We start from the raw sequence: 13,254 nt of genomic DNA, 5'->3' as shown, positions 1-13,254 counted from the left end.
ATATAGAAACAAAACAACAACAAACAAATATCAAATGTAAAAGAAAAAGGGAATTAAAGGGGAGCCCTGACTTAACTTTCAATTGGAGGAGAAATCAGATTATTTAATTCACTACAGAGTACACAGTGTTTCCTGCAACATGTTCAACATGTACCTTAACTAATGTTGTAGAACAAAACAAAAAAAATAGTTAAAAATTCTCCTGCATCTCATGTGTGATTCAACAGCAGCTCTATCTTCTGTCTGATTCTCCATTTGGCTCAGACCCTGATGGTTCGTGCCGCATGTGATCCGCGGAAAAGCGACTTTCCATCGTTTCATCTCACTGTGTCTGTGTCATACAGGCATACAAATGGTTAACCACGATTAAAAACGTCAGCGTTTATTTATCCTAAAGGCTCTGCTACCCCACGTGTTTCTATTCTCACTGGCAAAATGGGGGGCGGAAAATTAGTTTTGGTGCAACCTGCATGGAACAAAAAACAGAGTGAATGAAGTCGGCAGTGTGGGAGCATTTTGGGTACATCAAGAATGAACAGGGACTTATTCAAGATGACAGAGCCCCTGTCTGCAAAACCTGTGGGAAAAAAAGTTTCAGTTACACAGTGTCAAACACATCAAACTTTATGCAGTATCTGTGAGACCACCACCCAGGGACTACACATCTGAGTGATATATTAATACATAACAACTGAGTGATATAATAATAATAAGCAAGTTAAACATCGAGTTGGTCAAGACTCAAATACAAACATGTCGCTTAAAATAAACAACGAAGCGCTAACAGTTTGGCTTCAGTGTAACGGAAACAAACAGCAGCAACGCTGCATATCGTCTATCAAGGACTGTTTAACCTTCTCCCGTCTGTGTGGAGTAAAAGCTCTATATTGTAGGTAAACATCCAGGTTGAAAAGTTAGTTTAAAAGGAAAATAACTGAGATGTAGCTTGTTTTGAATAAGACTTTGCTTAATGTTATTTTCATTCAGATTTATTATCACTGTTAAATTATTTTTCATGCTTCAAAGAGCAGCAACAGAAAAAGCTAACTAGAAATATTTTCCACAATGCTTCCAATTTGAAAGGGAGAGATGGACTTTTTTATTCACCTTTTTATTTTGTACTGGATTATTTGATAATTTTGTTATATCTGTTTTTAAAAACAGCATTGAATAATATGTTTAATTTTCTAAACACTGTTAATGTGATTTTAAACATTAGTATTGTTGTAATGCAATCGGAATAATGGTGAAATCAGGATTTTTTAAATACAATACAATAAACAGAAATGTATCGTCAGTAACATAACAGCCTGCTGTAGTCTGTAGATGTAGATGAAACAAACTCTGTCACAGAGTGCTGTGTTTTCTATGAGTATGTCGTGCGTAGCCCTCTTAACGGTTCAGTTACAAATACTCTTACTGAAATCATGCAGCTTTTCATATATCATTTATTTGTACTCAGACAGCACCAACAACACACTCAATGGAGGGAAAAAACACAGAAACACTAGGAATGAGGAGGAGGCACAGCCGAGATCATGACAAAAGCAGAGGTTTAAAACTGTGACTGCTAATCTAGCAGGCTCAAAGTTGTGGTTGTGTATATGTGTGTGTGTGTGTGTGTGTGTGTGTGTGTGTGTGTGTGTGTGTGTGTGTGTGTGGAGAGAGTATTTTACGCTGACAGAATAGATAATGAGCATAATCCCACAAGGCAAGTGAAGCTAATCAAGGTTTGAGTTGAGGCTTACATCCGATAGCACAGACTATAGCACCAGAGGTGTTGTTCTAAGATAACTACAGAGGCCATAGGAAACTTCTGCGTAAATTCTCATCTATATGGTGCCCTTGCTCTTCACATGTTATCAGTTGTTTCCAACAAAAAATGAAAAGTCAGTGTATTCCAGTGGGGGAATTTAAACTCAAGATACAACCTGGGTTTAGGCTTCTTAAGGCTATTTAAGGAGCTTCAACTGCAAACACTGATTACTGGAGCCCCTGGACATGAATGTTCAACATTTTCATTCAAGAAACAACCCCCATGCGACCGTCACTACTCAGACCTTCACAGCCATGCACATACAAGGGCATGCGTGTGCAGTGATGTTAAGTGCTACAGTGCCTCATGGCTGTACTGTAGAAATCATGAATATTACACTGAAATACTAGAGCAGGTTCACTTTGGAAGGGCACATCATTTGTGGTTCTGAGATCACACAACCACAACCACACAACGTAAAACGGAAACATAAAAAGCCTTTTTACTACAATTTTGTGATCTTCATTTAGAAGCAGCAAAAAAATAACTCAACAAACTGAGAAAAAGATGTGACTAATTAAAGTAATTATATCAACTTTATTTATAATGCACCTTTCAAGAACAGAGAGTCACAAAATGAAAAGACAATTGAATTTTTACTCCATGTTGATATCAGTTAAATGAGATTGCTCTATGACTGCAAACACAAAAGGTTTATTGATGACCTACAGAGACATGAATAATTGAGACTGCAAGCTGTCTCCTATAGTCACAATCAGTAGCATCCAAAATGACATTGCCCACAGCTACAGTAATTGTTACATCACAACCACACTGCTAACGTCAGAGTTACAGTTCCTGCAGTGTTTCCCCTAGGTTTACAGCGTTGAGGGGGTGGGGACAAACCGACATGCCGACACGACGACACAGCGACACAGCGAAACGACGACACAAACACTAGAAGGAATCTTGGTGTTCATGTGTTACTTTTAATGACAGATGTCCTTTTCTATCGGAAAGGTATCCTTAAATGACTTCTTTCCCTGATTTCCGACTCTATCCACTATCCTATCCCTACAATAAAGGCACAAAAAGCCCAAAAATAAATCCTTAAAAAATAAAAAATAAATCTTTTTTTCACCTTGTACTTTCCTGTATAGTTGTAGACATACAGACTAACATCTAGATTAACGGCTGGTGTTTCTTAGTATTTCTTTTGGTATAGTGGTAAAACTCAGGCGGACAATTCAGCTCTGTTTGTTGGCAGATGATTATGGGGTTTCAAAAATATTCTGCATCCATAAATGTCTAATCTAATCTAAATCTAATTATCCTTTTTGGTTTCTGTATAACCCTTCTCTGAAGTCTTAAGAGTGAAATGTACTTGAAAAGCACTTAAAGTTTAAGCTGTAAGTCATCTTTAATGTTTGAGGTCAGCCTCCAGACATTAGTTTGTTGGTGGAAAATTCCTTATGGTCATCTGTCCATGTTTCTGAAAATCTTGCAAGAGACCATTGCGCTCACATTCCTGGTTTCAATTCATGAACTGCTGTTGGTCAATAGAAACTAGTTTTGCTTGGGGATGGGAGGGATTTATGGCTTTATCAGTTTTTGTGGATAAGCTCAGTCAGATCAAGAGTCGGAGTTGAAATAGGTTTTTCAATTATTTTATTTAGTACTTCAAGTTTAATTCAAGAGAGGTTGCTTGATTTAACATAATTAGTTCCTCACAATCCTCCCAATTATTTATTTATCAACCAGTTTAATGTTTTCCACCTCCTTAACTTTGCACAGGTTTCAGCATGATACTCGAAAACACTTGTAGACCTAATTATTATTCTTTTTTTAATTATCTGCACATATCACCTTCTGAGCCTCTGTGGGTCATCTTCTCTTAACTTGTTCTGTACTGAACTGTAATAGGTCAAATATTTTATCTGTTCTTAAATCTTAACATTGTTCCAACTCAGGACAAACCATAAGTTTACAATAGGCACAAGGTTCTTTGCATCGCAATTCATCTTTTTTAGCAACCATTGTGTGAACGGGAATTAAGGTTAGTTTTTTCGCAATGGGGGTTTTATCAGGAAAGGCAGAAATGCAATGCATTATGTTTCATTTTTTGCTCAACAGTGCAAAATGCTAAAAACTAAACAAAACAACAAACTAATTAAGCCTTAAAGTACAGTAAAGATAATTATTCAGTTAATGTACTTTTCTTTTATCGACACTACATGCTCCTTTAAAGCCTATGATGTTAAGATCCCAATGCAGTCTCAGCCTTACTTGGGCTTAAAACGGATTTGTCACCAGGGATTCACATGCAGATTAAATTTCTAGGACACACAGTTGCTTCTTGTAATTTGGCCACTGCCTCCTTTTAAAGAGTGTCTGCCCCTTTAATGGATCTTGAGCTACAGGAGCTGGTTAGCCTTTTAATTTATAAAATGCTATAAAAAGTGAACTGTTAGTTGCAGAGCAATTACATTGACTTGTTCATAGCATTTTGCAACGAGGAGCTATGGCTCTGCCTTCAATCTGCAAATAACCAATTAGTTCTTGGGACTCAGAAGAGTACAATTTTGAAACCTCACAGAATGTGGAGGTGTGTGTTGTGTTTCAATCTTTCAATTCTTATATTTCACACAATAAGAAGAGAAACACTTAGTGAGAGACAGTGAAGAGGATGAAGAAACATGTGATGGAAATTTCCTTTTGGGACCTTCATCCCTGTGAACGTCAGTGTTCTTGGAAGATATGAAAATGGTTTTGCATTGTTGGTTTTAATTTAGAAGAAGCTGGATTGTGAAGTTGAACTGACAGCTTTTACAGTATGGCTCGCTGACCTTCTGACATGAATTCAATGCACACAATGGATCCAGTTGACTTTTTCATGTCTCAACACTCAAAAATATGACTTCTTACTGTGACTCTTATTTGCAATGCTATTCATCAGTTATCAATTAATAATATCCATCCTTCAATTTTTGAGCCATGTCTGTTACATTGAAGACTCAGATGTACTTTTAATTGTAACACTCAGCTAAAACCAATGCAGTCATGTTTGAATTGTGAATGTAGAGGTTAATGTTTAGTCTACCTTCATTGACATGAATGGGTTAGCACACAGGATGTATTGAGTTATTTTCAGCTAGGTGCACCTAATCAACTGGCAACTTTGTGATTACACTCCATGAGACATAAAATATGTCTTATTTTTTTATTTACCCCTCAAACATAATGCGTGTGTAAGCATTAAATATATTCCTGCACAATTTTGCATGTCTGCATTTTTGTAAAGTTACAGAAGCTACAGTAAATCCTGATCCATCCAGTCTTGTATCATCGGTGTCTGCAATGTCTGTGGATCATCGCAGCAAAACTGTCAAAGGGGATAACTGTCTGAACAAAATGAGCTTACGCTTTTACGCTCCAGGACCACATAAAATGCACCAGAGAACCCATCTATTTGTCCTTTGTGCTACTACACACTGACTCATCATCTGCCCCACATTTTACCCTTTTCCTTACTGCCACTCCACCTATCTGGTCCCACGGGACTAGAAAACACGAAACACTTACACTGAATCTGTTTAAGGACTTATCTAATGGAGCCTATTTCATTTGACCTTCATTTAACCCTTTTACTTGACTTTCGACACTATAATGCCTTTATCAGTCACTGTGTTTCTGTTATCATTTTCTATTCTGGTTTAAACTGCTTTTTTAAGCCTCTTGCAATTTTTTTTATAGGATTTTTCCTGGTTTAGTCAGATAGCTCTGGCTGAAGGCTCTTTCAGACATTGGATGTGATTATGGGATGTACAAATACAATTCACTTGACTTGAATAATCATTATTATCATGCTTCCTCTGCAAATGAATAGCCTGTTTGTTAGACTAAATGAAAACCAAGCGTACTTATTTCCTCGTCCAATTAAAACAAAATCTTTTCCACAAAATTAGCACAAGATCATTTCAGTCAGTAGTTTGTATGGAAATGAAATGAGCAGAATTTTGATGCCTGGTAAAAATTAAAATTGTGCTGACAAAATTAAACACATTTGGTTCATTTGAATATAAACCTTTTAAAAGAGCTGAATAACTTTCATGCTGGGAATCAATTATATAGCTCTGTGTTTTGTATTTCTGTTTGTCGACTAAAATAGTATAATGAGACAGCATAGACAGTGCAATCTGCAGTGATTTCCTTTTATGTGTTTTCAACCTCACACTGGCCTTCCAATTGGCTGAGCGATGAATGAAACTCCTTTTTAATACCATTCTTTGAAGAAACATTTTTGTATTCATATTTGGATCATATTCATATTTTTGTAAGAGTATCAACTAGTGAAAATGATCATTTCTTCGATGCATAGCGATGCAGATGTGGATGATTCTGCATTGATGCAGGGGCAACACATAATCGATGCTGACCATGGTTGGAAATCTTGTGCAGCTTCGAGCTAAGCTTTTGTTTAACCTTTCAGCCACAATGGTGGGTAACCAAAAGGCTTATAAAAAAAAAACTTAAATTGAATCCCAGTCCTGTGCTTGTTCCGCTCTGACTTCATGAGCAGAGCCAGGTGGTCCTACTGTACATGTGCACTGACCACAGGGCTCCACCGCCTCCTCGTGTCAGTGTTTACAGTGAGAGGCACGGTGTCTCTTTAGCCGACCACAGCATAGATTAGCATCACTATTACAGTAGGTCTACCTGCTGAAGGTGTGTTCAAACTGATGTCTCACTGTCTCAAGTTAAAGATGATAAGAAGAGGCGGGCTGTGGCTCTGACTCATGGTTTAAGGATAGGCTTCGAAGTTCAAATACTGTAAATCCTAACAGCATCAACGTAAATCACTGCTAAGTGTAGCTCCACTAAAGCTGCGTACTATTTATGTATTTATTTATGGCTTACGATGTAAAGATATTTATGTTGACATTGGTGTCTAAAGCACTTATCTGACTGCTTGTCTTCATTTTTGAAAAAGTAGCCTTGTGATATCGAATCATTGACAGGCCAATCGAATTGTGAGACCAGTGAAGATGTCAAGCCCTAGAATCAACTCAGCCATTTGTTGAATTTCCAGATCTAATAATTGGCTAATGTACTTTAAGTAATAGCTGTGGTCAATTAGCTTCTTGCAACTTAAAGAGGTCATATTATGCCTTTTTGGGATTCGTATATTTAATCTATGTACCTACTAAAGTATGTTCAAAATAGCTAAAGTTATAAAAAAGTGTATGTTTTCATGTACTGCCGCTCCATGCACCGGCTCGCTTCTGACTCTCTCTCTAAGTGCCCACGTTCAGAGTTCAGAGTCTGATCTGATTGGTTGGCCTGTCGGCTCTGCCGTAATTGGTCAGTCGCTCAGCACGGTTCTCGGAAATGTCACGCCCCTTTTACCATATTGGGAATGCAGCCACTTTGGCTCCGAGTGGAGCAAAAACATTAGCACCTTAGCACTACTGTGCTACCGCAGGCTGCAGCATATAGTGGGCGTGCTACAGAAGTTAACGGGCGTGCAACATGAGCTGCTGGGCTTGCCACAACGTGCCAATGGGCTTAGACCAGTGATATCACACTGACAAGACGTCACACTGGCAATTTTTTTTCGAGGGGGGCTAGAACCGAGGGTTACATGCAGCTAATGCTGCAGCTAACAGGAGGACGTAGGAGAAGCTGCGTTTCCGCGGACTTTGAATTTTTGCACATAGATTGTGCCTAAACATGCACAGTCCAAAGTGATTCAGTCAAACGCATTGTCCAGTCAATTTGGTCAATCACTGTAATTCTCAGAATATGTTCATGTTTAACATTTTCTAATTTGATTTTATTAATGAACAACCCCATGTAGGCAGTTACATTGGTTCATCAACTTTGGCTATTATGTACTTGAATTAATCAACAAATTTCAAGTAAACGAATGCCAAAGGGAATTTAAGAAAGGAGGTTTTGCTCATGTTTATTAACATTTTCCTTTATTATGATTAAAGTTCAGATCTTTTGTTGATATTCACATGAGGGAATGTCACTTCTAAGGAAACTGATTTGGCAAAATAAATACATTTTTATCTGTTCACTTCATGTGCAGGGAGGACAGAAAATCTTTCTTCCTATTCTCTTCCACACTGTCTTCACTAGATATCATCTTCTCTCACCGTGTCCCTTCACAGCTATGTGCCAACTCTTTCCCAGAACTCGTGTGTGTGTGTGTGTGTGTGTGTGTGTGTGTGTCTGTGAGTGTTTGCATATTTCTGTGTGTTTATTTGTGTGTATGCCTGCGTTTGTGTTCACACTGACGGTAGTACACACATTCACGCAATGTACCTCATGCATAATATAGCGCTGGATTTGGGGCCTTTTTAGTCACACTTCTTAGTCAACCACAGGGACCCTTGACTGTCCCCATGGGAGACTCCGTAGGAAACAAGTGAAGCTTTGTTCTAATTAAGCACTGAAACGTTAAAGGCTATACTTTTGTCTGCTAAAAAACAAATCTCTGTCTTTTTCATTATGTCTTTGATCAAATGCACCGACAGCCAGGGCATTTAGTTCTCTATACACACAGCATGATTTCATAACATATCTAAATAGTTTATTTACGGTATGTTGGCAGTCCGGCTTTGGTTCTTACTAACTGCTGAATGTTAATGTGAATAGTCCCAGAGCTGGCTGGGTGTTATTTCTCTTAAAGTGCAGGATGACTGCAGACTAAAGAGGAAAGAGAAATGTCAATGTTTCTGGTTACATGGCTGCCAAATTGGCATTGTCCATTTTTATGGGCATGGTCATTGATTTCTACAGATTTCTTGCCTTGTCAATTTCAGAAATAATGTTTCTATAAAGATGTGGATAGAACTCTTACAGGGAATACCTGCTATAATATGAGCCACAGGCTAAAAATAAAGTTCCTGTTCCTGTTGCTGCTGTTGGATTTGTGTTTTAAAAGTTTGGCATAGCATGTCTAGGTTTTTTTTGCTGAAATAGTTTTAAACGTATTCATAATTTAAACAGTGCTTCATTCTAGTATGCTTCTGATCATTTTCTGATTCGGACTGTATATGTTCTTTGTCTGTTGTAGTTTCCCTGGAGGTGCAGATCACACCCAGTCAGGGTGAAATTAGCCTTGGAGAATCCAAATTCTTCATGTGTGAAGGTAAGTTGACCAACCTGCTGTTTTTCAGATTTTGACTCACATTTATTATTATTTACATTATTTTGTATTTTTTAGATAACAGCCTAAAGTAATTCAAAAGAAGGGGAAGAAATGTTACTTTTACAAAAATCTAATCTTAACAAAATTAATTCTTCCCAAGACGTATTATGATAGCCTAATGCATAGATACTGTCATGCATAAGTTGTTCTCAGTCAAAGTACAGCAATTAAAGCAATATGTAATTCTAAAACATAATTGCTACTATATAAATAACTTTACACGGCCAACCATGGGGGTTTATATTGCAAAATCAAAGTCATTTCAAAGTACTATTTAAACAAACTCAAACCAATACTCACCTGTGGTTCCCACTGAATGACGCTAATATTAACTTTTATTAGTTTGTGTAACAAACAACTTTAGTATGCTCATCTAACTTTCATTCCCTAGATATTCTGTCATGCAAATACACAAATACACACACACAAACACACATAACTGCACTTCTCTTACACACAGAATCAGAATCTTGGTCGTATTTTGTAGCTCTATTTTGTTTGTGTCTTTGCTCTTTGACATTAATCATTAGCAGAACTTTAAAGAGGCTCAAATAGGATTACTTGCATTTTGAAATGTTTCACTCGATATCCCGTTTATCACATCAGGTGATCCGCGTAGGAGGAGGCTTATTGATGATTACACGTATCACAACAAACATCCTAAACTAAGACTGCATGACAGCATCAGCAGCATAACAATATTGAAAAGATGGCATGAGAAGCTTCAGATTTGACATTAGTATTGCATCTCAGTCGATGCCTTTTCAGGAGGGACATACGGACCTCTCTCTCTATTGCTGTCTCTCTCTCTCTGTCTCTTTCTCACTCTCTCACTCTCTGCGTGGCAATTTATCAATGAATAAAAAAAACAGTCAGAAATATACCTAGGCGAGCAGTGTTATGTGTGGGAAACACTGCTCACAAATGAAGAATTGCTCTTAGTCATTACATCCAATAGCGATGAAAAGTAATGATTTCAGCAACAAGCTATCATAAGCATGATCAAAATTGCAGAAGTCACTCTTCCTATATAGCAGTAGAGTTCACTCACCAATCAGAGGAAGGAGAACCAGAAATCACATGATAAGATCCATTCCTGAATGTGCCACCCAGAGGGCCCTCTCATTGAGGGAAGTGGGATGACAATCGTATCAAATTACTTTCTCAAGCTAAATATATACAAAGTTGACACCCTAGAGCTAATACATTGTACACAATTCACCTGCCAGGTTTAGGATCTGTGCGAGGCGATGTTTATTTCTACATCAATTTACATTAAACATCATGGTTATCTTTTCAAACAGTGGCACTGTTTCCCTTGTTTTTCTCCACATCTGTGCGAGATAAAAAAAATTAACTTTAGTAAAGACAATATTTTGTCATTTTACTTTTGTGACATTTAGTTTTATTGAAACGACTAAAATGCAAAAACCAAAGATGGAATTCCACACGGGTACATCAATGACTATATTCATTTGTTAAAATCATTGATCTTAATTATGATTATGATGTTAATCATTTTCATAAAAGATAACTTTACCTCTTCTCTCAGTTCTAGGTGTTACCAAGCAAATAGACTGGTTTGGACCAAGTGGAGACAGGATAGAACCGAATCGACCAGACGTAACAGTAACCCGTAATGATGAGTCATCCTCCACTCTCACGTTGTATAAAGCTGGCACTGACAATGCGGGGACATACAAGTGTGTCGCTACCAATGGAGACCAGCAAGCGGAGGCAACTGTCAAAGTGAAAATCTTTCGTAAGTATTTTCTTCACCCCAAACACTCCACATTATTGAGTGCTACGAGCAGAGAGGAAGAAAAAAATCCTGTGTATTGAACTCACAGTATTTTATTGACTGCTCAAGGGCAACACATTACTCTTTTTCTTTTCAAGTGAGCATGGATTTTTCATCAGTTCAATAAACGGTCGGAAGACCATTAGAGGGCTGCTTAATGATCCTGTCTGTTGTGCAGTTCTTGTGAGTAATGGCTTTTATTTTCCATGAATGCCAAGCATCAGCAATTGTCCATCAGACATGAAATCCTTTCCAAACACAAATTTCTTGTTAATTCAGCACCTGTTTTGGGTTAATATTAGAGGTGGTCACCCATGTAAATCGTGCATATGGAAAAACAACATTGCAGTTTCATTTGTTGCTTTGAAGTTTCTGAAGATAAGCATTTGTCCTGGCTCAGTAAATGTTAAGAACTTAATGAAGCTTTCAAACATTACTCAGAGAAGTTAAGACACATCACAACTTCTGCCATCTACAGAAACTGAAAGTATGGCAGATTACAGATAAACAATGCAACGTCACCTGCATTCAAAAGCAGCTGCATTTTAATCACTTGTTCCCCTTGGGTTCAACAAGGCTTGAAAGTTCCTTTCCTTGTGTGTGCGTGTGCGTGTGTGTGCGTGTGCATGTGTTACATCTAACAAATGTAAGCGCTTTGAACAAGACATGAGCTACACAGTATGTCTTCATACGTAAAGCCCTGTAGTGTTAAAGCGACCTTGTGTCGAAAAAGCTGAATGCTATTCTATAAATTTGGTCCTGAGTCTAGTCTCTTGTAACCAAACTGCTCGGATGAGAAACAATTGTAAATAAGAACTGGTTTGGATCCGGTTTCCTAAAAACTTACAATGACATAGACCTTACTTAAAGTGATAGCTGATGGTTTGGTAAGAAAATCCTCAACAACCACTACAAAACAGCTGGTTGTTCAGGATTGGATGTTTTCAATATAGAAAAGTATGGTTATTGGGAAAATTGGGAAACAGTTTTCAAGATTTTGACTTGAGAATCACAGGGATATAGTATTTAATTTTTAATTTTTTAGTATTTTAAAACAAATGCTTAATCAATGTCTATATTGGCAGCAGTGTTTAATCCAGATGTGTTCCTTCAAACGATCAAGGTGAGGAGCTGGAGTTTAGATGAGACTCTTGCTTTTCTCCTGATGAGTAAAAAGTGATTTACTTTTTTTATTCCAGAAAAAATCACCTTCACGAATGCACCTTCACCCCAAGAGTTCACCGAAGGAGACAATGCCAACATTGTTTGTGATGTCACCAGTTCGCCTCCACCAACTGTCCTCTGGAAATACAAGGGAGCGAAAATACAGATGGAAAAAGATGGTGAGCGTTCTCTGAACAGCATGGGGATCAAATTTATATCTCACTTGATTTGATTGTAAGCTCTTGTCATCTGTTTTAACACAGCACATTCCTATTATTCACGAGTTGTCTTGACAACACGTTACCCGATGAATATAGATTATTTAAACAATGTTTATTATTCCGTTTGCATTATCAAGTTTGCATTATGGTTTGCATTAAATCCATGTGAGTCCCTCTTATGAGAAAGAATCCAAATAATCCGGAAGCTGTCATCACTTAATGTCTAGTTCATGTTTTATTCCTTTCACATTTTTAAAGATGTACTTCTGAGTGTAGAAATCAGTAAGGTATGAACTATGATTAGTTATACACTTTGATGAATAAACCCTCATAATAGTCACCATAAATCATTCTCTTAAACAAATTATAGCCAAATAAAAAAACAAAACTGTGACCAATTAATTGTTACTGGGTTGTAAAAGGACCTCTACACTGCAATATAACACTTCTAAAATAAGATGAACCGCTCAGATTGACCAGTGAGAGACTTGAAACTGCTCATCCTCAGCTTTTGTCGCCGTCTTCCTCCAGGGTGTATCCTGTGCTTTGGAAGGAAAAATTAATTTGGTTTTGAATTTGAAAATACAATTGAATCTGTGCTCTTCACCCCCCGACACTGAGCAATATCACATTGTGTATGGTTTTGCTGGTATTGCTCAGTGGGAAAATAATAACACAGGCTCGTGCGTGGGTTGTAATAGTCTTTAAAATTACTACATGATTAAATTTATTCTGTTCACATTTCCTCTCAGACTGAGGGGGTTCTTGTGGGCTTTGGCCATGTTTCTCTTTTTTCGGGAGCTGGTGAAGGGAGAGTTGGGGCATGTTCAGAGATATGAATTTGATAGAGTGGAAATGCATTTAATCTGGGTCCTAAAAATAAAAAGAGATTCTTCTTATGTTCAGTACGGTTTCCCCCTACACAGACACAAATATTACATATTACTATGACTAGTGGAGGTTGACCAAAATGCATAAATTTCACCATAAAGTTTCTTGTAATAATATGGAGATATATATTGACTTAACTCAACTTTAAAGTTAAAATGTGGTAAATTGTCAGCCAGATACATCGAAGGAAGTCTTTGCCATG

At 37.5% G+C, this 13,254-nt stretch overlaps 1 protein-coding gene across 12 annotated transcripts in view; it reads left to right on the top strand.

Moving 5' to 3' along the window:
• The window catches only part of ncam1b (neural cell adhesion molecule 1b), a 76,688-nt gene that overhangs the window by 24,504 nt on the left and 38,930 nt on the right, over positions 1-13,254 (top strand). For all 12 annotated transcript variants that reach the window (XM_061046678.1, XM_061046679.1, XM_061046674.1 and 9 more), the window contains exons 2-4: positions 8,841-8,915; positions 10,528-10,737; positions 11,976-12,119. In XM_061046678.1, the coding sequence (XP_060902661.1) occupies positions 8,841-8,915; positions 10,528-10,737; positions 11,976-12,119 (429 nt within the window). The remainder of the gene's footprint in view (positions 1-8,840; positions 8,916-10,527; positions 10,738-11,975; positions 12,120-13,254) is intronic.

This window comes from Labrus mixtus, chromosome 9 (genome assembly GCF_963584025.1).
Source record: "Labrus mixtus chromosome 9, fLabMix1.1, whole genome shotgun sequence".
Classification (NCBI taxonomy): domain Eukaryota; kingdom Metazoa; phylum Chordata; class Actinopteri; order Labriformes; family Labridae; genus Labrus; species Labrus mixtus.
Note: the sequence above shows the minus strand (reverse complement) of the source record. Positions and strands in the feature narration are given on the sequence as shown.